The sequence below is a fragment of the Lissotriton helveticus genome, unplaced genomic scaffold, assembly GCF_964261635.1.
Source record: "Lissotriton helveticus unplaced genomic scaffold, aLisHel1.1 SCAFFOLD_400, whole genome shotgun sequence".
Taxonomy (NCBI): Eukaryota; Metazoa; Chordata; class Amphibia; order Caudata; family Salamandridae; genus Lissotriton; species Lissotriton helveticus.
The window spans coordinates 609,263-636,896 of NW_027611916.1; the positions used below are offsets into that span (position 1 = coordinate 609,263).

Genomic DNA, 27,634 nt, shown 5'->3' on the forward strand with positions numbered 1-27,634 from the left:
AAATTCACTATTGCTTTATCAGCACGGCACAAGTCAGGGTAGTCACAGTTTGAAGGGGTTCCCCCACTAATATCTAGAAACAGGACTCAGTTCCACCTAGCTCATTATCCTGCGACTGATAATTGTTACTTTGTGCCCCAGCACTGCAGACACAGGCCTCTGAGTGTTTGTTTGTGTCAGTGGCGCAAGAGAGGAAAAGAGAATTTGAAAAAATTAGCCCTTCTTTTGCTTAATACATTGTAAATGTGAAACACTTTGGGGCTTAGGGGCTGGATAAAGAATAACATCAGGAAACAAACGCAAATTAAAAGTACATTTTATTTATCCGCTGAAAACTGTTTAAGAATGTAATTTCCAAGTTCCACATATCTGCTTAAAAATATTTACACTTTCAGTAATTTCCGAGTTTGGTCACAAACTAATAGTGGGTAAAACACATGATGTGTAAAAACTGAAACCAAAAACCTTATTTTTACGTTATTTTATGTTTCTTGTTTTTAAAACAGGCCGTCAACCTTTCACATGAGAATTATTATAAGGGGCTGACATCACGTCTTGTGATGTCACTACATGTGATGTCACTGTGATTTGCATATGATAATGGGATCCTTCACTATTTTCCTTCCTTGTGCCCTGTTTATTGGCATGACATGGGTATATAGGTATTAAAAATAAACATATCAATTCACAGGTGTTCAGCCCGTTTCTCTGGTGATGTCACATATTGACATGTATTCGGCTGCTTCTTCTATTTTTAGGTGGGTACAAAGAACGTGCTGTTCCCCCTTCTTCCATTTCTCTCTTTTTCTCCCCCTTTTTTTGTCTCTCTCGCTCTCTTTATCTCTCCCCCCTATCTATCTCCCACACACTCCTGTTACCGTTAGCTTCATAAATGTCACTGCCACTTCTGGCATTCGTACAAAAATCCTTTAGAACATTTGAGGACAAGGGACAATCAAGTGTGGAAGACGAGTTGCTGGGAGTGCAACGGATTGTCCTGGCACATATATGCTTTTGATGTGGGATTTCGCTATTTCACCACATTCTTCAAACAGAGTCTACTGCTTACAATGGCTCAATTCTGGTAAAAAGTAGAGTTTGGCAAGATACAAAATTAACAGGAAGAGCCAAGTCGGAGAGGAGCCACGGGTCACACTTAGTTATAAGGCCCGAGGCATGAGCTGATCCATCAACCGATAGCAGTGTGTAAAGGATGCAGCAAACGTTACTTGAAAACATGGTATATGCTATTTTATATCTAAAAATAGGTTATTTCGTGAACACCTGTGCTTTGCTTTAGTTCATTACACATACTGCAGTGGCATTTGTTAATAGTAATATATACATTTTACCAATGAAGCTTCCATCTCCAGAGCCCTTTCAACATGTCCAGTCTGGGTGTGTTTTGTTTGTAGGGTTTATCACTAATCCGACAAGTTAAAAGAAAATATCGTTGATAGTCCCAGTATTGTTCAGTGTTGCTTTTACTGGTAGTGTGATCAAGTGCGATTGAATGTTTTTCTTTGTATCTCTTCTTCACCAACTAAAAATCTAAAATGTTTCTTTTCTTTTAATTCACATTGTGCTCGCCTCCCACAGTGTATCCTAGTGCATCATGCCGCTTTGCTATGTGTATGGAAGTGAACAATCACTGGAAAAAAAACACTTTTATAATTCTGAAAATACTGTTATCTGTTTTTCTTCTCTACTGCTAGTCGGGTCTCCTATCATCTGGTATTTCAATGTCCCACATAATTTGAAATGTATTTTTCCCTAATTCATTCCTCTCACAATAACTGTGTGTTCGCTGATGTCTTTGTAGGTTTTCGAATTGACTAAAACTCTTCACACATTCACTGCATTTAAATGGTTTTTCTCTTGTGAGTTCGCTGATGATACCTTAATGCTGAATAGCCACCAAAACTACTGTCACATTCACTACAATGATAGGGTTTTTCCCCCGTGTGTGTTCGCTGATGACTTTGTAGCTGGGATAATCGACCAAAGCCCTTCCCACATTCATTGCACTTAAATGGCTTTTCCCCTGTGTGTGTTCGCTGATGATTCCTTAATGCTGAATAGCCGCGAAAACTACTGTCACATTCACTACAATGATAGGGTTTTTCCCCTGTGTGTGTTCGCTGATGAATTTTTAGGTCTGATAACTGACTGAAGCTTTTCACACATTCACTGCACTTGAGTGGTTTTTCCCCTGTGTGTGTTTGATTATGTTTTTGAAGGTGTGATAACTGACTAAAGCACTTTGCACATTCACTGCACTTGAATGGTTTTTCCCCTGTGTGTATTCGCTGATGTGTTTGAAGGCTTGATAATTGACTAAAGCTCTTTACACATTCATTGCACTTGAATGGTTTTTCTCCTGTGTGTGTTCGCTGATGACTTTGGAGGTTTGATAACTGACTAAAGCTCTTTACACATTCACTGCACTTGAATGGCTTTTCCCCTGTGTGTGTTCGCTGGTGTCTTTGCAGTTCTGATAACCTACTAAAGCTCTTGACACATTCACTGCACTTGAATGGTTTTTGTCCTGTGTACGTGTGCTGATGAAGCTTGAGTATTGATGTCAAACTAAAGCTCTTGCTGCATGTGTATGATTCTTCTTTCTTGTTTAGTGTCTGTGGGTCGGGTATATATTTGTCTAAATCCCATGACTGCATTTCCTGATGGGCCAACATGGCTGATAAAGCATTTGTGTTTTTCTCACACACTTTATATGTGTGCAGTATTTTGCATGTTTGATTTCTGTTTTAAAAATAAAATGCAATAGCCCCATATATTTGCCACACTCCTAATACGTAGAAGGTGTCTTTGTAGTCGATAGTGCCTTTTGATCGGATTATGGCTATGCACGATTGCGGGAAAAGATGTTTCTTCCTTCAGGCCGGTGCAAATCGGGACAGTCTGTTGTATTTTAGATAGAAGAACTCCTCTTTCCTTTACCCGTCAGTTGTCTGGCTCCGCTCTGTTGTGTTCTTCTCTGGTTACTGTTGTTTTTTCAGAAAGAGTTTACAATTCTCCTAGAGCATGGAATGATGGCTTGTCATCATTTTTAGAAAACAGAGCACTGTGGTAATCACATCATACCGATCCCATGATCAAAGCTGGTGTTGGACACTTGTTTATACAGGAGGCGGTTTCTTATCGTTGTTGCCTTAATTTTCCTAAGGTCATTTCTTCGTTTTGTGGCGTGGAGGTGCACAGCTCAGCCTCTTACAATCACTGAACTGCCTTGATGCTTCATCCGAGATCTGTCCGTTTGTGTGCAGGTTCCTCTGTCGCCGAATGCGCTGATGTTTTCCTGAATACTGTAGCTCATTATTTCTGCTATTATTGAAGATTTACAGAATTAGCTTCGTTATTGATGGTCATTTCATACATTCAAGGCTTGTTTTCTGTTGGATGTAAAGATATTTAAAATTACTAAATTGAAACATAATGGAATGAGAATTCACAACGTTTAACTGGTTGTAAAAGACATTTCGGTGGAGTTTTACCAAATCTCCATGCAATGCAGCGCAACTCCCCCTCCCCCCAGGGAACAGGAGAGCACCATATTTTCAAAGATATGACTCTCTCCTTCCCTTTCCCTTGCACCGGCACTGATTACAGCAGCCCTGCGCCATCCACACACCTTAGCACCAGAGTGCTAGCGTGTGTGTGTGACTCCAGCATAGGTTTTGTACAGGAAAGACACCCTAGACATGAGGGAAAGCTTTTACCACTTTGTATGCGTGTTGCACAGTGCATCACGCATGCAAAGTCAGAAAAGGAAGGAGAAAATAAAGCATTTCTCCTTCCTTGCGCCTAGTTTAAAAGGGTGCAGTTTTCTCACGCTAAACCCAATCTACTGTATTTGGTAAATTGGGTTTAGCGTGAGAAACCTTGGGTGGTTGCAATGGAACGCCCATGCACACCCTTAAAAGGCCCCCATAGTGCAAAGTAATGTGCAGCAGTGCTATGCGATGCTTCACATTACTTTTACATTATTTGCTGGAACGAAAATTAGGAAAAGAAATATTTTGCACTGTTTTGTGCCACTTTTGTGACACAAACACGGCGCAAAATCTTAGTAAATCAACCCCTTCTTCTTTACCACCTTTGAAACTTAGCAAGGAATATTTCATCATACACAGATATTTAACTAAAAGTTCTGTTGATCTGGTGACATCTTATTAATATCTGAAAAGGAGGTTCAAGATAGATGCATATGGTTAAGACATCATTCAAATAACAATAGATTTTAGAAAAAGAGATGGATCAGGCGGGGCTGCGAAATTTCCAGTAACTCTTTGCGAAGTATATAACAAAAGTAACTCCATTCACTCACTTCATCTCGTTTCTTTCCTATTCACTTAAGATCATCTCAAATACCAACTCCTGTCTTTACTCACTTTTCATAAGTCACCTTTGACACTGTCAATAGCTCCCTTGGTTCAAGAATTTCTGGGTTTTTCTAACCTGGAAGATTGGAACATTATTGTGGGTTGAGGGGGTTTCCTATCGCCATAACATCTGTCCATCTCCCTGAAACTAGTGCAGCTTACAGCACCTGGTTCTGACCCTGAAAGACAACTTTCAAAAGCAAGTCTTAAGTTCTTCCTAAAGTAGATGAAGTTCTGGAAGATGCAGCTCCTTTGGGGGCTTTTTGTAAAACAGAACGAGGGGTTCACTGTAGGGCCCGTCCTTCATATTATGTGCGCAGATAAGGCAAACAAACATTGATTCATATAATTTAATATTCAACGATATCAGTAATTTAGTACTTATAGAGAATCCTTCACAACTAACCCTGGGTGAAGTATTACACTACGCTTGTGTAGGTTGCAAAGTTTGCGGTACTTTGACCTACGTGTATTGCATGTAGCACAGTGCAAACACGCATAGCATAGCGTAGCGTTGTGCAGCAGTCATTTTGTGCTTGCTCGTGGTCCTCAACGTCAAGTTGGCGACCGCGAGCGAGCAAAAATTATATCCCGGCAAGACTTTTTCCTTGTTCGCGATCAGCAACTTCAAGTTGCCGATCGCAAGCGTGGAAAATAAACCTCCAGGTGAGATTCTCAATGCGGGGAGGTCAGGTTTCTCATTGCAAGTGGGCGCGTATGCTTGCGACCTCTCACGATGCGAAACTACCAGTTTGCGTTGAGAAAGCTGCTGCTCGAGTAGAAATCTACTTGAGCGCCAGAAAACGACTGCTTGCACTGTGCACGATGCAGTTTGCCTAGCTACACGTAGCTCGCGTAGTGCGAAGTACACTTTGCGTAGCTACGCGTAGTGCTACTACGTGACCTACGCTCAGGGTTAATCACAACCAATAATTTACCTGACACATCCCCGCAACAGATGTGTGTATATTACTCTTTTTCCCCTCTTTTCCACCATTACTTTGCGAAGTACATAACAAAAGTAACTCCATTCACTCACTTTGTCTCGTTTCTTTCCTATTCACTTAAGATCATCTCAAATACCAACTCCTGTCTTTACTCACTTTTCATAAGTCACCTTTGACACTGTCAATAGCTCCCTTGGTTCAAGCATTTCTGGTTTCTTCTAACCTGGAAGATTGGAACATTATTGTGGGTTGAGGGGGGTTTCCTATCGCCATAACATCTGTCCATCTCCCTGAAACTAGTGCAGATTACAGCACCTGGTTCTGGCCCTGAAAGACAACTTTCAAAAGCAAGTCTTAAGTTCTTCCTAAAGTAGATGAAGTTCTGGAAGATGCAGCTCCTTCGGGGGCTTATTGTAAAACAGAACGAGGGGTTCACTGTAGGGCTCCTCCTTTATATTATGTGCGCAGATAAGGCAAACAAATGTTGATTCATATAATTTAATATTCAACGATATCAGTCATTTAGTACTTATAGAGAATCCTTCACAACTAACCCTGGGTGTAGTATTACGCTAAGCTTGTGTAGGTTGAAAAGTTTGCGGTACTTCGACCTACGTGTATTGCATGTAGCACAGTGCAAACACGCATAGCATAGCGTAGCGTAGTGTAGCAGTCATTTTTTGCTCGCTCGCGGTCCTCAACGTCAAGTTGGCGACCGCGAGCGAGCAAAAATTACATCCCGGCAAGACTTTTTCCTTGTTCGAGATCAGCAACTCCAAGTTGCCGATCTCAAACGTGGAAAATAAACCTCCAGGTGAGATTCTCAATGCGGGGAGGTCAGGTTTCTCATTGCAAGTGGGCACGTATGCTCGCGACCTCTCACGATGCGAAACTACCAGTTTGTGTTGAGAAAGCTGCTGTTCGAGTAGAAATCGACTTGAGCGCCAGAAAACGACTGCTTGCACTGTGCACTACGCAGTTCGCCTAGCTACACGTCGCTTGCGTAGTGCGAAGTACACTTTGCGTAGCTACGCGTAGCGCTACTACGCGACCTACGCCCAGGGTTAATCACAACCAATAATTTACCTGACACATCCCCGCAACAGATGTGTGTATATTACTCTTTTTCCCCTCTTTTCCACCATTACATGGTATCTGGCATGATGTTGTTCGTTTGGGGCCCAGGATGCCATTTAGTGACTGAATAGGTATTTGGCAGAGTGGGAGGAGGTGTCAGTTATCCACAGGTGATGCGGCATTTGTACCTTTCCATATTTCTCATATTCAAGTTTACCTTATTTCCTGTCCTTTGGCCCCCCTACTGCCCTCTGGCTGCGCACTCACTGTGTGGGGTTAATCAGAAGTCAGATAACGGGCTGATAGTCACAAGGCCATGGTTCTTACTTTTTCTACAACACTGATTGCAGACATAGGGCCTAGTTTAGAGTTTGTCTAACAGATTATTGCCTCAAAACCAGGGGTGGGTGAAGAATTCCGTTGTGCCGGCGGAGCTCATTTCAAAAAACGCCACGAAGTGATGCACAACTGATTTTTTTTCTCAAGCGGTTCGCCAACTGTAAGGTGGCACGCGCTTGGGAGAAAAAATAACATGCTAGACCTCCTCCTGGCGAGATTTCTCATTGCGGCAGGTCGCGGCAGGTCACGACCACTCGAGTGTAGAAATCTGCCATTCTCATTGATGAAGCTGACACTCAAGTAGAATGTCAATTTGAGTGGCAGGAAGCAGCAGCGCCCTCTGGCCCTCTGGCGTGACGCGTAGTGCCTTTCGTGCTGATTTTATAGTGCGGGACAAACTCCGGGAACTAAAAATCAGTGCGAGCAGCACGACTTAGCAAACTCTGCCACTTGCGGAAGTCCGCAGAGTAGGGCAGACTTTTTCTGGCACTTCATGGAGCTCCCAGGAGTAAAACTCTGCAAACTACACCAAAGCCTAATCAAAATGTGACAGATATCCTGTCTGCCTTATTATAATTGCCACAGGATGTAATGCATTTTTAATGGGTCGGGCAGGACGCCTGTCACATTTGTGATGGAATAAACAATTTGCTGAAAACTAAATTAGTTGGTGTACATTGTGTCCAGTGTGGCTAGCTGGGCTTGAAGGATCTTGTGGTTTGTGGGTCTCTCACTGCTTTGAGGTCACCGCCAGGCAGAACTTCTGTCAGTCGTGCCTTGTGCAGATATTCCTTTCCTTCTTTGACAGATAACTAATTGTGTTTTCTTTAACCCCCCAGTTTTTCTTTTTGTTTTGGGTACATAGTTGTATATTTTGTATATATTGTAATTACTAGTTTCGATTACTGTATATAGTCTGGTCACCTCCCTTTTTTGTGATTCAATACCTTGTCCTTCGTTGAAAATTATATCATTCATTGTTGATAAAAAGATTGTAAAAAACAGGTTAATAAATGGTCTCCTGTTTTGAAGTAGTGTTTGCTTAATTCGTCCCTTAGTACCTTTTGTTCTACTTCTTCATCTATGTGATGCTCCTTGCCTAGGTATGGGAGGGTAATTTGGGCAGAACCCCTGTTCATTGCGTGATATTCCTTTCTAGGCAGGACTTCTGTCAGCTGCGCCCTGCGCAGATCTTCCATCCAGGCAGGACCTCCGTCTGCTGCACCTTGTGAAGATTTTCATTCCAGGCAGGACTTCTGTCAGCTGTGCCTTGTGCAGATCTTCCTTCCAGGCAGGACTTCTGTCAGCTGCACCTTGTATCGATCTTCCTTCCAGGCAGGACTTCTGTCAGCTGTGCCTTGTGCAGATCTTCCTTCCAGGCAGGACTTCTGTCAGCTGCACCTTGTATCGATCTTCCTTCCAGGCAGGACTTCTGTCAGCTGCGTCTTGTGTAGATCTTCCTTCCTGGAAGGACTTCTGTCAGCTTTTCCTTGTGCAGATCTTCATTCCAGGCAGGACTCCTGTAAGCTGCGCCTTGTGCAGATCTTCCTTTCTAGGCAGCGCTTCTGTCAGCTGTGCTTTGTGCAGATTTTCCTTCCAGGGTGGACTTCTGTCAGCTGCACCTTGTGCAGATCTTCCTCCCTGGCAGGGTCTTCTGTCAGCTGTACCTTGTGTAGATCTGCTTTCCAGACAAGGGCTTTTTTCCTCAATGATGAGTTCAAAAGTCGGGAGAGGTAGAACTGGTCTAGGTCACCTTCTTTATTGGAGTTTAACTGGTCAAGCCACAGAGCTCGAGCTCTGAGATGAAGGAGAGTCTGGATGTTCTGAGCTCCGTAGAACATTGGGACAGTCCTAGCACATCTACCACACACTACAAGACTTCAAGAGTCACGCTACAAGTGTGCTCCAAGGTTTTATTAAACCACTGTATATCAACACCTCCTTCGACACCACCACCTTCCCTGAGAGCTGGAAGCACGCCGAACTCAGCGCCCTGCTAAAGAAACCTACAGCGGACCCCACCGAACTCAAGAATTACCGCCCCATCTCGCTCCTCCCGTTCCCGGCCAAAGTCATCGAGAAGACCGTCAACAAACAGCTGGCCGCCTTCCTCGAGACGAATGGATCCCTCGACCCATCACAGTCTGGCTTCCGAGCCAACCACAGCACCGAGACCGCCCTCATCGCTGCCACCGATGACATCCGAGCCCTGATGGACAACGGAGAAACAGCGGCCCTCATCCTCCTAGACCTCTCCGCGGCATTCAACACTGTCTGCCACCGCACCCTAGTGCAGCGCCTCAGCAACGTCGGAATCCAGGAGAAGGCACTGGAATGGATCATCTCCTTCCTCGACGGAAGAACACAGAGAGTCCGTCTACCACCGTACAAGTCAGAGGCCACCGAAGTCATCTGCGGCGTCCCGCAAGGATCCTCGCTGAGCCCCACCCTCTTCAACGTCTACATGAGCCCCCTCGCGGCCATCGCACGCCAACACAACCTCAACATCATCTCCTACGCCGACGACACCCAGCTGATCCTCTCCCTGACCAACGACCCCGCCGCCGCCAGAGCCAACCTTCACGAAGGGATGAAAGACGTAGCCGAGTGGATGACGACCAGCCGCCTGAAACTGAACTCAGACAAGACGGAAGTCCTCATCCTGGGCTCCTCGCCCTCCGCCTGGGACGACTCCTGGTGGCCCCCCGCCCTGGGCAGCGCACCCAAACCGACAGACCACGCACGCAACCTGGGCTTCATCTTGGACTCCTCCCTCACCTTGACCAGACAAGTCAACTCCGTCTCCTCGTCATGCTTCAACATCCTGCGCATGTTACGGAAGATCTTCAGGTGGATCCCCACCGAGACCAGGAAGACGGTCACCCAGGCCCTCGTCACCAGCCGACTGGACTACGGCAACGCCCTCTACGCCGGAACCACCGCCAAGCTCCAGAAGAGACTCCAGCGGATCCAGAACGCCTCAGCCAGACTCATCCTCGACATCCCACGACACAGCCACATCTCCGGACATCTGAGAGACCTGCATTGGCTCCCCGTCAACAAAAGAATCACCTTCCGCCTCCTCACCCACGCACACAAAGCCCTACACGATCAAGGCCCGAGCTACCTCAACAACCGCATCAACTTCTACGCTCCCAAACGTCATCTCCGATCAGCCAGCCACGCCCTCGCTGCCGTCCCCCGCATCCGAAGAACGACAACAGGAGGAAGGTCCTTCTCCTACCTGGCCGCCAAGACCTGGAACTCCCTCCCTCCCGACCTGCGCCTGACCCAAGACCACCTCTCCTTCAGGAAGAAGCTCAAGACCTGGCTATTCGAGCAGTAGCAGCACTCCCCCCCCCCCAAGCGCCTTGAGACCCTCCGGGTAAGTAGTGCGCTCTATAAATGTCTGTGATTGATTGATTGACTGTATCTGAACATCCCCTGGCAAATGCCAACTAGAGAATAAGCATCCTGCCTGCACCAGCAGAAAGCAGAAAGCTTTTCAGCACATTGAGGTATACATGGACTTTCTCTATCTTAACTGAAGATGTTAAGCATTGGTAACATCTATCGCCTTTGGACAAGGTCCACCATTTCAGAATGTTACTCATCCTGTGCAGGCACAAACCCTCAAGTCCGTATTGCATGAAGCTGGGTGGTTCTCACCCAAAAGAGGGCCCTCCACTAATTGCTGACATTTTCTTACAGCCCCTGGACAGCCGTGGCAACACACAGACCAACTACACCCCCTCAGGGATCACCCGTCCATCTGCCAGGATGAAGACTCAGATCTTTCAACCTTCTCTGTTACCGTCTTTGGAACGGCCCGTCTCTGAGATTCATGGAAGCTCCACACTCAGAGTTGCCTTGTAAAACCATCTCATGAGAGTGGAAGAAAAGAACAATAAGTGACACGCACTGCACAGAAGTGTAAATAAATCTACCATTTTAATTCCATGTACCGTTGTCCTACTGCTGATGTTTTGACATGGATGTTTTGCCGTCTATCACAGCAGCTTCTTCGCTTAAAATCTTACTCAACAGTTTGTTTTGCATCATACCTACTTACCTATGTACTGTTTCTGACCTTACAACATCTCTGGCAGACATGTTGTGCTGTCTGTTGCTACATAAATAGGAAGTAGATTGCTACTGCAGGAAGAGTGCAGTGTCCTTTCAGTCAGAGGCACTTGATTGGAATGAAAGGTGCCATGTTTTTTAGAAAAGCTGCAACTATTAGAATAATAACATACCAAAAGCAGCACATACAATGCAATAACACAGACTAGGTACTAGAAAAACGTGACGCAAACAATGCAATAATACAGGCCAGGCACAAAATCTAATGCAAACAATGCAATAACACAAGCCAGGCACTAGACGCAAACAATGCAATAACACAGGTCAGGCAGTAGGATCGATGCAAACAATGCAATAACACTGGCCAACCACTATGAGAATCTGATGCAAACAATGCAATAACACAGGCCAGGCACGAGGAGAATCTAAGGCAAACAATGCAATAACACGGGTCAGGCACCAAGAGAATCTGATGCAAACAATGCAATAACACAAGCCGGGCACTAGAACAATCTGATGCAAACAATGCAATAACACGGGCCAGGCACCAAGAGAATGTGATGCAAACAATGCAATAAACGTGCCAACCACTATGAGAAGCTGATGCAAACAACGCAATAACACAGGCAGGCAATGAAAGAATCAGACGCAAACAATGCAATAACACGGGCCAAGCACCAACAGAATCTGATGAAAACCATGCAATAACACCGGCCAACCACTATGAGAATCTGATGCAAACAATGCAATAACACAGGCCGGCACTAGAAGAATCTGATGCAAACAATGCAATAACACAGGCCAGTCACTGGGAGAATCTGACGCAAACAATGCAATAACACAGGCGAGGCACTAGGAGAATCTGATGCAAACAATGCAATAACACAGGCCAGGCACAGGGGGGCCGATTCACAGAACTAACTTAAGACAAAATCCTAAACTTACTACTGTTGATATTCACAGAAGGCATTTAGTAGTAGTAAAGTTAGGATTTTGTCTTACGTTTGACTTAAGACAAACTTAAGACAGACTTAAGACAGACTTAAGACAAAATCTTAACTTAAGTCTAGGAGGGACCGAGGGGAGATATAACATATAATCCCGGCTTTACCACTTTACCTAAAAATTCTGGAAATAAACACCAAATGTTACTTCTCGACAGGGCCACTAAAGAGGTCCTTATCCTGGGATTGTAATGCCTCACAATCTCCACCACCCTACGTGTGGTTTACTGCACTTGTAAACTGTGCAACCTAGGAGACTCTGTGTTTAACCCTGACCTACCAATTTGTGAAATAGCGCGCTTCAGGAACACTAAGTAAATGTATGCCTCTCCCCCCATTTATGTCCAAGATCAGGGGTATTTACAACCATCCTAAAGTTGTAAGTAAAACTGTGTTTTTCAAAATGGGCCCAGACTGTGGTGATGCGTCTTTAACTAAAGATTAATTCCTGCGGCTACTGGACTGTTGTTGATGCATTGCCAGGAGTGTTCCCGGCAGTTACGTTTCTGGTGCAGTTGGGTGAGTGGTGAATAAATCTTACCCTTAGCCTACGGATGACACAAGAGTTTGATTACCACATAGACATTGCCTCTGAGGGGGTACACAGCACTTACTCTCATGGACTAGTCACCAGAATGTAACGTGGCCAAGTAATAACCTTTGGAAAAAGTAGTTCTGCGTTCATTAGACTTAAACTGTTTAGTAGTAGGCAAATACTACTCTTTCTGTGTCTCTATCCCCTGATCTGACAATGTGTGCACCTCAAAGGAGGCTGGATGGAAGAAATAAACAGCAAAGGCACGTTCCCAGCACAAACCACCAGCATGGATTTCATTCACTCGTTCAGAGCTGCTGAACTGCAGGTCTGCGCACTCTATATCAGCATCTCTAAAGGCAAACACTGTCGAAGCAAAAGGAGGGGGAGAGACCATATGGCCCTCTAGAGCCTAGGCCGCTCACTAGAAAACAACGATGAAGGACAGGACTCCAGTAGGATAAACCGATCCAACTCAAATATGAGGTCAACGTATTATTTATCGCCTTAATAGTGCAAAAGTCACTCTGGAAATAAATCAATACTAGTCGAATAATCAATGTTTGATTTAGAATAGAGGCATTGCTGTGCTGCAATAAAAGAAATCACCAGCAACAATAGCTATTCTCACAACAAAATGTACTTATTTCAAGTTAGGTTGGCATATTTTACAAGAAGGGGATAAAGCGAGAATGGATAGACAACATAATAAAGCTTACTAACTTGGCTTATAAAGGTTACTGGTACTTTTAGAACAACACAAAGGTTAAGGAAAAGCAGAAGTATTAAGGTAGACAGTGTATCCGCAATGGCGTACAATAAACCCTTATTAATAGTGACCACATAACAACCGTCTCCAGGTAGGAGCGCCTAATTACAAAAGACCTGCAAATACGGTGCACGACTACAGCGCATCAAACTGTGACTATGACATTGGTCTATCAAAACATTTGAGTTCTGCGTTTGTTCTTCTCGTTAGGTGTTGATCCTGGAAGATATAGGTCGATGGGTTTCGGGCTCGTGCTTTATGCACGCTTCAGGACTACGTGGAACGAATGTCACCCAAATATCACACCATGTTGAGGAGGCCACTGGGGAAAGAGTGGGTCGCGTAAAATGGAGGGCCACGATAAACGAACTGTTCGAAGAAGCACTGGGGTTACCAGCTTCTCAAAAGGCATGTCCTCTGTTTAGATAGCTGTCCAGAGGGCCAGAGACCTGGGTGGGGCCATCAACGTAAGCAATGGCCCGGAGCCGCCATGGCTAATTTGTAACTTATGGGTCAGTTTGCTTGTGTGGTGGCGGCAAAGATTCGTACTATTCTGATATGGTTGCGTTGGGTTGCGAACACGATCCACAAACTGGCATGTGGACACTCACTTTGGGATCCTTCCTGCCCGCAACTCCTGCCACCCAGCATCAAACAAGCAGGGCTTTTAAACCTGAGATGTGTGCACCCTGCCAGGCTGTTGCGGTTGTGCTGGCATCACCGAGCCGCACTCGATGAGTGCGGGCAATGGAGCAGACCACCCGAGGGCGCGACAAACCTGAGCAATTCTTTTTAAGATTACTGTGAGGGTGTTACCAGTACCTCTGGAATGCAGTATTTTCATGGAAACCTTAAGAAATGGTTAACACTAGCTACAGTATGATTGTGGTTACTAAAAATATAACATCTGATACCACGGTACGTGTTTACACGTTCTCTCTTTTTGAAAATTATACTCGAGTGATCTTATACTCTGTACAGCCCATTCTATAATTTGTGTAGCCTATTTTATATTTTGGTGAATTCTTTCTTTAAACTATTGGCTTTCCTATTCAAAGTGCTGTCTCTCATGGGCAGACGTCACAGCACTGTAAAAATATACAAGTCACTATTCCCTAGTGCACCAACCAGGATTCAAATTAGCGACCCTCCAGTTTGAGACGCAGACATCAGAAACGATAACACTAAGCCCAGTGCCCCAGGCGATCTGAATGGCGTCTGAGTTGAGCCCATTTACGTAAACGCAGGCCATAGGTTGTGTGTCCAGCAGCATCATACATGATCTTAAACTCCCTGACATACCAAGTCGCCTACACTTCTTGATCATAAAAAGCTACTCCAGGGAGTCAAACGCCTTATCGGCATCAGCTGACTTCATGTTTGGGTTTACCTGATGCAGCACTGCAAATACTGCGAATACCGTCCGTAGATGAACCGCTGTGGATTTATGTGGGACAAATCCCAACTGTACAGGGGAGACTATTTTCTCTAGTAGGAAGGATAGCCGAGTCGCATCACCTCAGGCAGGAATTTATTATCACTGTTACGCATTGGCAGTGGGCGATAAGATGTACACTTACAGGGTTTCTTCCAGGCTTAGGGGGCACTGATATGACTGCATCACTTATAGACGCCAGCGACACACCGCCCTTCAATGCCTCAGCATAGACCTCCTGGATTGGCCGCACCTCCACTGCACCCCCGGCCCAGGACAGGCCTCAACTCCTCTGCACCCCCTGAACAGGTCTCACCTCCTCAGCACAGTACAGGCCTCACCTCTGCTGCACCCCCTGGACAGGTGTCAGGGTGCAGGGAAAAGGAATCAAAGCTCTTCTTTGTCTCGCAGTATCTGCCATTGAACCGGCATTGCAAAGATCACCCGCTCGCAAAAGGTCGCAGGTCATTATAGCGCGGAACCGGGCATTCTCCGCTGTACTACCAACAGGGAGAACCACGGTGGAAGTTGCCGGTCTAGTCCTGAGTTCCTGGACAAGGGCGTGAGGTCTAGACCAGCTGTGAAGTGCGCCGGTTGATTTTAGAACCGAGGCACTTCACCAACGGATTTTTTGAGATTAGTCACGTTCTTTCTGTAGTCTAGTTAGATAGAAATAGTGCAGTTTTATGCCAGGCTTAGGCGCTGGTTAGAGTGCGTGGGTGCGTCGGTTAGTTAGTTTGGGAATTTAGAACTAGAGAGAAATACCAATTTAAAGTAAATAGGAACAAAGAAATATAAACAGAAGTATTAATACTTACCCATTGAATACTTCAGTTCCTGATTTCTTCGTTGCTTGGTTGACGCCGGAGACTCCAGAAGGTTTCTAAGGGAGAAGTGAGATGAATTCAGAAGATAAGAAAGTAAGGCAGAGAGTGAATGAACGAATGAGTGAAAAAGAATAAATGAACTCACAGAGTTAAAGGGTGCTAAAATGTTGTTTATAATGCAGGTTACCAAAGAATAAAATACTTATATTGAAGAATAGATGAGGAGCAAAAGCCATAGGCACTCTGGGTAAGGAAATAGAGAGAAAGAGAGTAAGAAAGTGGAGAAGGAATTGAAGGAAATTAGTAATGGTGTGCTTTTCTTTTACAGCGATTTCCACTCATACTTGAAGATAGAGAGGGAGTAAGAAAGGAAAAAAATGGAGTAAGGCAGAAAGGAAGAGTAGAGTGGAAGAGCCAGAAGGTCAGGCAGTCTCTTCTCTGTCCCATTCCCCTTTCCCCTGGCTGGGTCCGCACAGCCATTAGTTAACTCTTCAGTTGGTGGCTGTGGGAAAACCAGTGGTTGAATTTGAAAAATCTCATCATTCTGCTCCTGGGAGTGTCGGCACTGTCAGTAAACACAACCCTTGACAACAGGCCTAACCTCCTATGCACCCCCTGGACAGGCCTCACCTCCTCTGCACATCTTTGGACAGGACTCATCTCCTCTGCACCCCCTTGGACAGGACTCACCTCCTCTGCACCCCTAGACAGGCCTTACCTGCTCTGCACCTCTGGACAGGCCTCGCTTCCGCTGCACCCCTGGACAGGCCTCTCCTCCTGTGCACCCCTGGACAGGCCTTACCTCCTCTGCCCCTCCTCTTGACAGGCCTCTCAGTGAAGTATCTCTTTAAGGACAGAGGAGCCCAGAGTTCATTCTACCCCATACAGCGCCTCTGACTCTGCCCCGAGCCTAGGGGCGCTATGCACAGGCCCCGAAGAGAGACACTGCCCCCCTGAACAGGCCTCTCCTCCTCTGCCCCCTGGACAGGCCTCTTCTCCTCTCCTCCTCTGGACAGGCCTCTCCTCCTCTGCACCCCTGGACAGGCCTCACCTTCTCTGCCCATTGGACAGGCCTCACCTTCTCTGCACCCCTAGACAGGCCTCGCCTCCTCTGCACCCCTGGACAGCATCTCCTCTCCTCCTCTGACCCCTGGATAGGCCTCTCCTCCTCTGACCCCCGGACAGGCCTCACCTCCTCTGCCCCCCTGGATAGGCCTAACCTCCTCTGCACCCCTGGACAATCCTCACCTCCTCTGCACCCCTGGACAGGCCTCACCTCCTCTGCACCCCTGGACAGGCGTCACCTTCTCTGCACCCCTGGACAAACCTCACCTCCTCTGCACCCCTGGACAGGCCTCACCTCCGCTGCACCCCTGGACAGGCCTCTCTTCCTCTGGACAGGCCTTTCCTCTTCTGCACCCCTGGACAGGCCTCTCCTCCTCTGGACAGGCCTCACCTCCTCTGTACCCCTGGACAGGCCTCTCCTCCTTTGCACCCCTGGACAGGCCTCACCTCCTCTGCACCTTCTCTGGGCAGGCCTCTCCTTCTCTCCTCCTCTGGACAGGCATCACCTCCTCTGCACCCCTGGACAGGCCTCTTCTCCTCTCCTCCTCTGGACAGGCCTCTCCTCCTCTGCACCCCTAGACAGGCCTTTCCTCCTCTCCTCCTCTGGACAGGCCTCTCCTCCTCTGCCCCTCCTCTGGGCAGGCCTCTCCTCCTCTGCACCCCTGGACAGGCCTCACCTCCTCTGCACCACTGGACAGGCCTTTCCTCCTCTCCTCCTCTGGACAGGCCTCTCCTCCTCTGCCCCTCCTCTGGGCAGGCCTCACCTCCTCTGCACCCCTGGACAGGCCTCTCCTCCTCTCCTCCTCTGGATAGGCCTCACCTCCTCTGCACCCCTGGACAGGCCTCACCTCCTCTGCACCCCTGGACAGGACTCTCCTCCTCTGCAACCCCGGACAGGCCTCACCTCCTCGGCACCCATGGACAGGCCTCTCTTCCTCTGCCCCTCCTCTGGACAGGCCTCACCTCCTCTCCCCCCTGGACAGCCTCTCCTCCTCTGCCCCTCCTCTGGACAGGCCTCTCCTCCTCTGCACCCCTGGACAGGCCTCTCTCCTCTGCACTCCTGGACAGGCCTCACCTCCTCTGCACCCCTGGACAGTCCTCTCCTCCTCTGCACCCCTGGACAGGCCTCTCTTCCTCTGCACCCCTGGGCAGGCCTATCCTCCTCTGTCCCTCCTCTGGACAAGCCTCTCCTCCTCTGCCCCCCCTCTGGACAGGCCTCTCGGTGAAGGATTCTCATTAAGGACAGAGGAGCCCAGAGTTCATTCCACCCCATCCAGCGCCTCTGACTCTTCCCTGAGCCTCGGGGTGCTATGCACAGGCCCTGAAGAGAGACACTGCTCCCCTGGACAGGCCACACCTCCTCTGCACCCCTGGACAGGCCTCTCCTCCTCTGCACCCGCTTGGACAGGCCTCACCTCCACTGCACCCCCAGCCCAGGACAGGCCTCAAATCCAAGCACTCACCCCCAGTCAACTGATCTGGATTTAATCCATCACCGTTCTTTATCCCACTCTGCCACTCCAGTGCAGACATGGCCATATGCAAATCAGTCTGACCCTGTGCCTCATGGGAACAGTCCAGCCTGAACTGCCAAGCCATGTCTTCCCTGGACCGGAAGCAAGCATCCTAGGACCGGGTTCTGGTTAATCAGCCGTCATCAGCCAAGCTACCTTGAATCCACTGGCAAAGTGAGCACGGGACCCACTTCTGGGCATACCCTGCCAACTTAGGGCCAACAAAGCGATACCAAAGGGGATGATGGACGGAGTGTTGAACATTGCAAGCACTCACCCCAAGTCAACTGATCTGGGTTTAATCCAACATCATTCTTTAGCTCACTCCGCCACCCCAGTTCAGACATGGCCATATGCCCTGAAGGCATGCCAAAGGCAAGTCAGTCTGCGCCCATCCATGCATGGACGATGTCCAGTGACAGGAACCCTGGTCCCTCCACTCTCACTACTACCTACTGCGACCCTCCGTGCCCTCAACCCCAGCCACCCTTCCACAAGTTGGTGCCTCACTGCCCCAAACAACATCGAGGGAGCGTTCTCTTGCGCTTCCTGCAAGTTTTCATGCACTTACCCACACCCAAAACTCACCGCATCCGCACCAGCAGCAACCAACACCCCACTCTCTTGCACACACAGTCTCGCAACTAGTCACACAACACTCCGCACTCAAATGCAAGTTCATCAACATCCACTTACTCACTCACTAAGCCACAGAGATCTGGGACCTACTGCACAACAAAACACTGACCTACTTTTCCTCACGGAAACCTGGCTGAACCCTGCATCAGCACCTGGCATCTCCGCAGCCACCTCCCCCTCCCAGGTGTAAGATCACCAGGCAAGACAGACTTCACAAGCTCAGAGGCGGAATTACCATAATCCACAAGAACTCCATTAGCTGCACCACCTCCAAAGACACAACATCACAGCCAACTTCACCCTAAGCGGCATTTTCATCTGCAGACCACCAGGACGCACACAAACTTCACTGGCTCCATAGCGAACATCATCACACCACTAGCCCTGTACACTAGCAATATCATCCTACTCGGAGACGAGAAGTTCTATCTGGAAGGCTACGACAACTCCAACTAAAAATAAGACTTTGCAAACATGGGTCTAAACCAAAGAGTACAGGGACCAAACAAAGTCGCTGGACACCTCCTGAATCCTATTTTCACCACCTTTAACAACATCAGATTCGAGGAGCCCTCACCAGTCTCCTGGACAGACCAGGCCCTCATCAAGTTCAGCATCCTGGTCCAACACACACACCCCCACCAGACCAGCCTGCAAAAACAAGCAAAGCCTCACTGACAAGGACTGCAACAGTGCTCTCACTTACAATTACTACTCCAGGAAATGATCGGAGTAATCCCTTCTTTCCTGAACTCCCGCGATAAACTGGATTACTCAGTTTTGTTGACGTAGTTTGTTGGCCAACGTTTCTTCAGCTGAGCTCTTTGGTGGTGAATACGCTCACGCTGTGAGTGATCCAGCCTTCACTTGGGACAGTGTGGATGCCCCCTAGTGAGGGCTGAGAGAGGCAGAGAGAGCTGATTCCTTGGCGTTTCAAGCCTCGTCATAGTTTTGGTTCTAACTTGAAGTAAGAGACTAAATGTAACCTAATTTCTTGTGCTACCACTAAAGACCATTTTTAGTCAAAACAATTCCAGGGAAGGCAGCTCCATAGAGACAAACCCATTTGACTGAAGAGTAAAGAACATGATTCATGAATATTATTGTTCAGTTCATATAACTATCTTTCGCAGCCAGATGACTTAACCTGGGGCATTGAAATATTGAAGAAGAAGGAGAGAAATGTTTAATGAAACTCTTTAGGGAATGTATCCTTGTAGCAGTGTCTAGAATCGGGTGTAGCTAAGGTGTTAAAAGGTTAGCATTGAACAAGTGACTTCACCTGATCACCTTTATCTTACAGCCTAATTTTAAGAGAGCCAGTATAGAAGCAGAAACCCTCAAAAAAGCAGAATAGAGAGAGAGAGTTATTCTAAGTTCACCAAACAGGGTAAAAAACCTAATCCTTCAAAAGCGGGGGAAGTTTTATGGGGAACTCAAAACTCAAGTTCCATCTGAATATTATGTGTGTTCTCTTTTTGAAATCTCGCTCCTCGCAGTTCCTATCTCCTAAACCCCTTTCCCTTGCCTGGCCACTCCAATACTCTGCGCTAATACAGCATTCAGAGTTGGTGGTGCCTGGGGGTGGATCTCTCGATCTTACTACAGACCCCGAGGAAGAACTGATTGAGAGAAAGACACCACTGTCCTCCCACTGCTGAAGAAACCCCCTCAACCCCTTTAACGCTCGGCAACCACAGGCCGATCCCCCTGCTACCATTCTCGGTTTACGTCCTGGAGAAAATGGTCAACAGACACTTTGTTGAATACCTCAAGGACCACCAGCTCCTCAAAACCACTCAGTCTGCTTTGAGCCCCAACCACAGCTTGGAAACTGTCCACATCCCTGCCATGGATGACATCCGCATGACGCTGGGCACAAGAGACATGGTGATCTCATTCTCCTAGTCCTCTCTGTAGAGTTTGAGACAGTCTCCCACCCCATCCTTGTCTAACGCCTCCAGATCAGAATCCAACGAGACGCACTCCAATGGATCTGCTTCTTCCTGACTGGAAGAACCAAGTCAGTCATCCTGTCACCGTACACGTTGCATGCCGGTGACTTTGTCTGCTGAGTTCAACGCAGATCTTCCCGGAGCCCGACCCTCTTCAACGCATACATGATCCCTTTAGCTAGAATCACCACTCTCACAACATCAACGTCCTCTCTTATATTGACACACAACTGTCTCTCATGGCCAAGACGCCCAGTACCCGGATGAAGTTTTATTCCTGTTTGACTGGAATTGCCCACTGGATGAAGATCAACTGTCTAAAACACTGACAGACTTAAACCGTGATCTTCGGGAAATGAACGTCAGCGTGGGACTCCACCTGGTGGCTACTAAAGATAGGACGAACATCTACCCTCACCACCCATGCCAAGAATCTCAGGATCGTCATAGACAGCAAACCTTGACCCACCAGGTCAACGCAATCGCCTCCAAATGCTTCAACTCCCTCCACATCCTCTGCAAGACCTTAAAGTGGATCCTCACAGAATGCAGAAAGACCGTCACCCATGCACTCATAACGAGCAGACTAGACTACGGCAACGCCTTCGATGCCGGAATCAACAAAACCCTGCTACACAAACTTCAGACCAACCAGAACACCTCAGCCAGACTCGTCCTCTGAATCATATTCTAGTATGGGCACCCTTAAATTTAGAGATGTACAAATAACAGTTTTGTAAATTGGCCATTGTGACAGAAATTCACAGATGAAAATGTTGTCACAAATGGCATTTTTGTCCTACTCATTTTCAATATTTTGTTATTTCAACAGTCATCTTGAGGGATCTACACATATGACCCCCTTTCTGAATTCTGAGTTGTGTCTACTTTCATAAATCTGCAGCTTTCCTGGATCCCCCCTGGGTTTCACAGTGGATTACACCAAAAACTGGAAGAAAGTTGAGAGCACAAAAAATAGGCAAAATGGGCTAAAACTCTTGTAAAAAAACAGTTTTGTCCCTACAAGCTGGGAAGATGGTGACCTTAGCACAGCAAATGTACAACAATGTCATTTATAGGGAAAAAACTGTTTTCTCTGGAGCACTTTTTCCCTGTTTTTTCAAAAAATGTAAACATTTTGCTATATTTTGCCTATTTTCTGGCTCCCCTCCAGGGGAATCCAAAAACCCTGGGTACCTTTACAATCCCCTGGATGTTAGACATAAGAGGTTGCCAAATTTGCCATCGGTACCTTTTGTGAAAAAAAGTTATGTACCCTAAGCACAAACTACCCAAAATACGTTAAAAGAAAGTGCTCAGCACGTGGGGGAGGGGAGAGAGAAGGGCCAGCATTTAAGGGGTCAATGTGAGCAGTTAACAAACATTTCAGGTAGATTTTTTTTCCAGAGCGAACAATTAGGGGAATTTTTCAGCACAAAACTACTAATCCTAACAAATCTGTGGTATTTGCACATTGGATCTTTCGTTAGTTGAAAGGGTTCTTTAAACATGAAGCTCCTGGTTTGAACGGAGTCAATTACAGGGCAGAAGTTACACAACAAGACAGAGGCAACATTGAGCACAGGGAGGCAGTAACATTTGTTGTACATGCACATGCAGTGTATACCTTTGAGATGTTTTATTCATGAGTAAACTTTGATCCTATAAATGCCGGTACTACGCTTTCCACTCCTACAAAGATGCAGCCGTTCCTACTCAGCCCCAAGCATATCACGACCTGGTGGACCTTTTCACCCGTCCAGTTCACAAGATTGGTTTGTTGGTCACTTACCCCCCACATACCTCAGAATGTCAGTCAGGGTTCCCTAAAGTGGGGTCACCTGATACCGTACTGGCTCTGTACACACAGTATCCTGTATAGGTGGCTCAGACGGTATGTATTGCAGAATAAAGCAGGCAGAGCGGGTCGAGTGGGACCTGTACCACAGACACAGGGTTCCATACAAGCAATCTGTCCACGGACTATAAGCGCCACTACGGGCAAAGTGCCCGTAAAAAGCAACAAAACTGCCTTCTGGATCGCTTGTAACACCAACCAGAGGAGCAGCATTGTGGCAATGAGACGTCCCCTCGGAATGGAGCCACCTTCAGAGGCGTATAACACCTGGGAAAGTATCTACACTGCTTTGCAAGGCACACCCTCATTGGTGGTACTACCTGATGTACTAAGGAAAGTACAAATGAGCACAAGGCTGCACCCTCCCTAGATCTAGGAATGAGATGAGGTATCAACCGTACTACCCATGGCACGCCGTCATTGGTGGTACTACTGGATGTACTAAGGCAAGAACAAACGAGTACAAGGCTGCACCCTCCCTAGATCTAGGAATGAGATATCAATCATACTACCCATGGCACGCCGGCATGGGCGGTACTACCCGATGTACTAAGGAAAGTACAAATGAGTAGAAGGCTGCACCCTCCGTAGATCTAGGAATGAGATGAGGTATCAATCGTACTGCTCATGGCACGCCGTCATGGGCGGTACTACCGGATGTACTAAGGCAAGAACAAACGAGTACAAGGCTGCACCCTCCCTAGATCTATGAATGAGATGAAGTATCAACCGTACTACCCATGGCACGCTGTCATGGGCGGTACTACCGGATGTACTAAGGCAAGAACAAACGAGTACAAGGCTGCACCCTCCCTAGATCTAGGTATGAGATGAAGTATCAACCGTACTACCCATGGCACGCCGTCATGGGCGGTTCTACCCGATGTAGTAAGGCAGAGGTCTTCAAACTGGAGGGCTCGCCCCCCTGGGGGTCCGTGTATGCATTCCCAGGGGGGCGCCAATGTCTCCGTAAAGACTTGTAAATCTTGTAAATAGAGATGGCCTGGTAGCGCGAACTTGTTTATTTGTCCTGTTTCTACGCTATCATTTGCATGCAGCCAAAGGCCATAAAAAAGCATGAGGACTGTGATTACAAGTGTAATGGCGAAGAGGTCCGTTACTAGCATGCCAGGAACAACATTTTTCAGTAGCTAGTTTGATGTGGTGTAACCATGTTAACTGCGTATAAAATAATGCACACACTTTGGATGAAAAACAAATGCTAATTATTCTGTGGGAAAGGATGAAATCTAAGCTGGTTAGTGCAATCACTTCAGCTTGGTGCAGTGGGGAATAGTGACTTTTGTTTTTATAGTGCTACAAGCTACCTGTCCTTGCCAGAAAGTACTGTGAATGTGTCAATGTTGTATAATTTAATTACACACAGCATGAGACAGGCTGCAGCAAAAGATTTAGGCCCAGATTTACAAAGACTTTGTATCAGGTTTGTGTTACTTTTTTTAACAGAAACTTGACGCAAAGTGTGTTGGTATTTACAATCCAGCGTTAATCCCGATTTGGCTTGGATTGTACCTAAACATTATGCAGGTCTGTGCAGCAACGCTCTTGGACCCAGATTTACTCATGCTTTGCAACAGGTTTGCTTTACTTGTGTAATGTAAACCTGATGTAGAGTGTTACACTGGGATTTACTATCCAAAGCAAGTCAGGAATTACATTGGATAGTTTGCATCAAAGGGGTGTTCCATTGTTAGCGCATGGGTGTCTTTACAAAAAAGACACTTGGGCTCATATTCCTTGCTAGCATTAGAGCAAATGGAACCATTGCTGCAGAGGGGACAATGTGAGGGAACAATTTTTTGTGGGAAAGGGATAGAGGGCCTATGTTAAGATTGGAGTGATGGCCAGGCATGGTGGGGAAGGGGTGAAAGAGGCACACAAGACAGACTACTACTACAGGAAAGAAGCTATCATTAGTGAAGCAAGTGGTGTTGCATTGGGGCTGATGAGTGTGTGAAGCTCACAACTGTCCCAATTTTGGGGAGCAGTGTTTGTTGATCATATTCTGTTTTTGGTTCAAGCATTTACTCTCTTATAAGTCTCATATTACTGTACATTAGAAGCTACAGGAAAAGTACCCCTAAAACTGTCTCAAACCTCTGTGCTTATCCCTGTGGTTCCAGCTCCTGCAGTTCTTTTCATAAATTTTTGAAAGGGGGGGGCCCGAGTTCAAAATAGTTTGCTTAGGGGGGCTCAGCGCAGAAAAGTTTGAAGACCTCTGTACTAAGGCAAGAACAGCCCGGATAGAAGAGCCCATCTCAGACCCGAGGTCCCTGGATAGAAGAGCCAAGCTCAGCCCCAGGGCCCCCAGATAGAAGAGCCGGGCTCAGCCCCAGGGGCCCCGGATAGAAGAGCCCAGCTCAGCCCCAGGACCCCTGGATAGAAGAGCCCAGCTCAGCCCCAGGGGCCCCGGGATAGAAAAGCCTAGCTCAGCCCCAGGGGCCCCCCGGATAGAAGAGCCCAGCTCAGCCTCAGGGCCCCCAGATAGAAGAGTCCAGCTCAGCCCCAGGGGCTTCTGAATAGAAGGGCCCAGATCAGCCCCAGGCCCCCCCGGATAGAAAAGCCCAGCTCAGCTCAGCCCCAGGGCCCCCAGATAGAAGAGTCCAGCTCAGCCCCAGGGGCCTCCGGATAGAAGGGCCCAGATCAGCCCCAGGGGCCCCCGGATAGAAGAGGCCAGCTGAGCTCAGCCCTAGGGACCCCCCCGGATAGAAAAGCCCAGCTCAGCCCCCAGATAAAAGAGCTCAGCTCAGCCCCAGGGGCCCCCGGATAGAAGGGCCCTGCTCAGCCCCAGGGGCCCCGGATAGAAGAGCCCAGCTCAGCCCCAGGGGGCCCCCAGATAGAAGAACCGAGCTCAGCCCCAGGGGCCCCCGGATACAAGAGTCCAGCTCAGCCCCAGGGGCCCCGAGATAGAAGAGCTCAGCTCCGCCCCAGGGGCCCCGGATAAAAGAGCGCTCAGCCCCAAGGCCCCCGGATAGAAGAGCCCAGCTCAGCCCCAGGGGCCCCCAGATAGAAGTGCCCAGCTCAGCCCCAGGGGCCTGGGGATAGAAGAGCCAAGCTCAGCCCCAGGGGCCCCTGGATACAAGAGCCCAGCTCAACCCCAGGGGCCCCAGATAGAAGAGCCCAGCTCCACCTCAGGGACCTGGATAGACGAGCCCAGCTCAGCCCCAGGGGCTCCAGATAGAATAGCCCAGCTCATCCCCAGAGGCGACCGGATAGACGAGCCCATCTCAGCCCCAGGGGCCCCCGGATAGAAGAGCCCAGCTCAGCCCCAGGACCCCCAGATAGAAGAGCCCAGCTCAGCCCCAGGGTCCCCGGATAGAAGAGCCCAGCTCAGCCCACCAGGGCCCCTGGATAGAGGAGCCCAGCACAGCCCCAGAGGCCCCCAGATAGATAAGCCAAGCTCAACCCCAGGGGCCCCGGATAGAAGAGCCCACCTCAGCCCCGGGGTCCCCAGATATAAGAGCCGAGCTCAGCCCCAGGGCCCCCAGATAGAAGAGCCCAGCTCAGCCCCTGGGGCCCCCGGATAGAAGAGCCCAGCTCAGCCCCAGGGCCCCTGGATAGAAGAGCCCAGCTCAGCCCCAGGGCCCCCCGGATAGAAGAGCCCAGCTCAGCCCCGAGGCCCTGGATAGAAGAGCCCAGCTCAGCCCCAGGGCCCCCGGATAGAAGAGTCCAGCTCAGCCCCAGGGCCCCCCTGGATAGAAGAGCCCAGCTCAGCCCCAGGGGCCCCCGGATAGAAGAGCCCAGCTCAGCCCCAGGGGCCCCCGGATAAAAGAGCCTAGCTCAGCCCCAGGGGCCTACCGGATAGAAGAGCCCAGCTCAGCCCCAGGCCCCCGGATAGAAGAGCCCAGCTCAGCCCCGGGGCCCCCGGATAGAAGAGCCCAGGTCAGCCCCAGGGGCCCCAGATAGAAGGGCCCAGGTCACCCCCAGGGCCCCCGGATAGAAGAGCCCAGCTCAGCCCAGCTCAGTCCCGTGGCCCCCAGATAGAAGAGCCCAGCTCGGCCCCAGGGGCCCCAGATAGAAGAGCCCAGCTCAGCCCCAGGGGCCCCAGATAGAAGAGCCCAGCACAGCCCCAGGGGCCCCCGGATAGAAGAGCCCAGCTCAGCCCCAGAGGCCCCCCGGATAGAAGAGCCCAGCTCTGCCCCAGGGGCCCCAGATAGAAGAGCCCAGCTCAGCCCCAGAGGCCCCCCGGATAGAAGAGCCCAGCTCAGCCCCAGGGGCCCCCGGATAGAAGAGCCCAGCTCAGCCCCAGGGGCCCCCGGATAGAAGAGCCCAGCTCAGCCCCAGGGGCCCCCGGATAAAAGAGCCCTGCTCAGCCCCAGAGGCCCCCGGGTAGAAGAGCCCAGCTCAGCCCAGGGGTCCCTAGATAGAAGAGCCCAGCTCAGCCCCAGGGGCCCCCGGATAGAAGAGCCCAGCTCAGCCCCAGGGGCCCCGGATAGAAGAGCCCAACTCAGCCCCAGGGGCCCCCGGATAGAAGAGCCCATCTCAGCCCCAGAGGCCCCCCGGATAGAAGAGCCCAGCTCTGCCCCAGGGGCCCAGATAGAAGAGCCCAGCTCAGCCCCCAGAGGCCCCCCGGATAGAAGAGCCCAGCTCAACCCCAGGGGCCCCCGGATAGAAGAGCCCAGCTCAGCCCCAGGGGCCCCCGGATAGAAGAGCCCAGCTCAGCCCCAGGGGCCCCCGGATAAAAGAGCCCTGCTCAGCCCCAGAGGCCCCCGGGTAGAAGAGCCCAGCTCAGCCCAGGGGTCCCTAGATAGAAGAGCCCAGCTCAGCCCCAGGGGCCCCCGGATAGAAGAGCCCAGCTCAGCCCCAGGGGCCCCGGATAGAAGAGCCCAACTCAGCCCGGCTCCTGCAGAGATTCCCTCCAGGATTATTCAGTCTATTTCTACAAACACAGCTGAAAGTGCTGACAATCTCCTACCTGAGCAGAGACCTGTGCAGACATGTCCAGGCTCGCTCCTCCTACTGGGGGGCTGTGGGGAGGAGGGGTCAGATCTGGGGGGTGGTGAGGGGGGGCAGGGGCAGATCTGGGGTCTGAGGGGGGATCTGCAGATGAAGGTAACTGCTCACCAGACAGGGCTCCTTCCTCCTCTGCTCCAGGCTGAACACACAAAGAGAGGTAGGAAGTGATGTCAGCATTTGCTGCTGGTGCTGTCTCTGCCGCCGCTG

The 27,634-nt window shown here is 49.0% G+C and overlaps 1 protein-coding gene across 2 annotated transcripts; it reads right to left on the reverse strand.

Annotated features, from left to right (window-relative positions):
• Positions 1 to 300: 300 nt before the first annotated feature.
• LOC144807246 (uncharacterized) lies at positions 301 to 27,582 on the reverse strand. Of its 2 annotated transcripts, none has more exons than XM_078673096.1 (3): positions 27,536 to 27,582; positions 15,411 to 15,475; positions 301 to 3,413 (listed from the first exon to the last, which is right to left on the reverse strand). In XM_078673096.1, exon 3 carries the CDS (start codon positions 2,694 to 2,696, stop codon positions 1,863 to 1,865), a length of 834 nt encoding a protein of 277 aa, XP_078529222.1. In that variant the 5' UTR covers positions 2,697 to 3,413; positions 15,411 to 15,475; positions 27,536 to 27,582; the 3' UTR covers positions 301 to 1,862. The 2 variants fall into 2 exon arrangements, with proteins under 2 accessions (XP_078529222.1, XP_078529223.1); XM_078673097.1 differs by lacking the exon at positions 27,536 to 27,582 and adding an exon at positions 27,387 to 27,475.
• Between the last annotated feature and the right edge of the window lie 52 nt (positions 27,583 to 27,634).

What these genes read in the sequence shown, in the direction of transcription:
- LOC144807246 (XM_078673096.1), bottom strand. Translation starts at nt 2,696, where the DNA reads ATGTTGGCCCATCAGGAAATGCAGTCATGGGATTTAGACAAATATATA.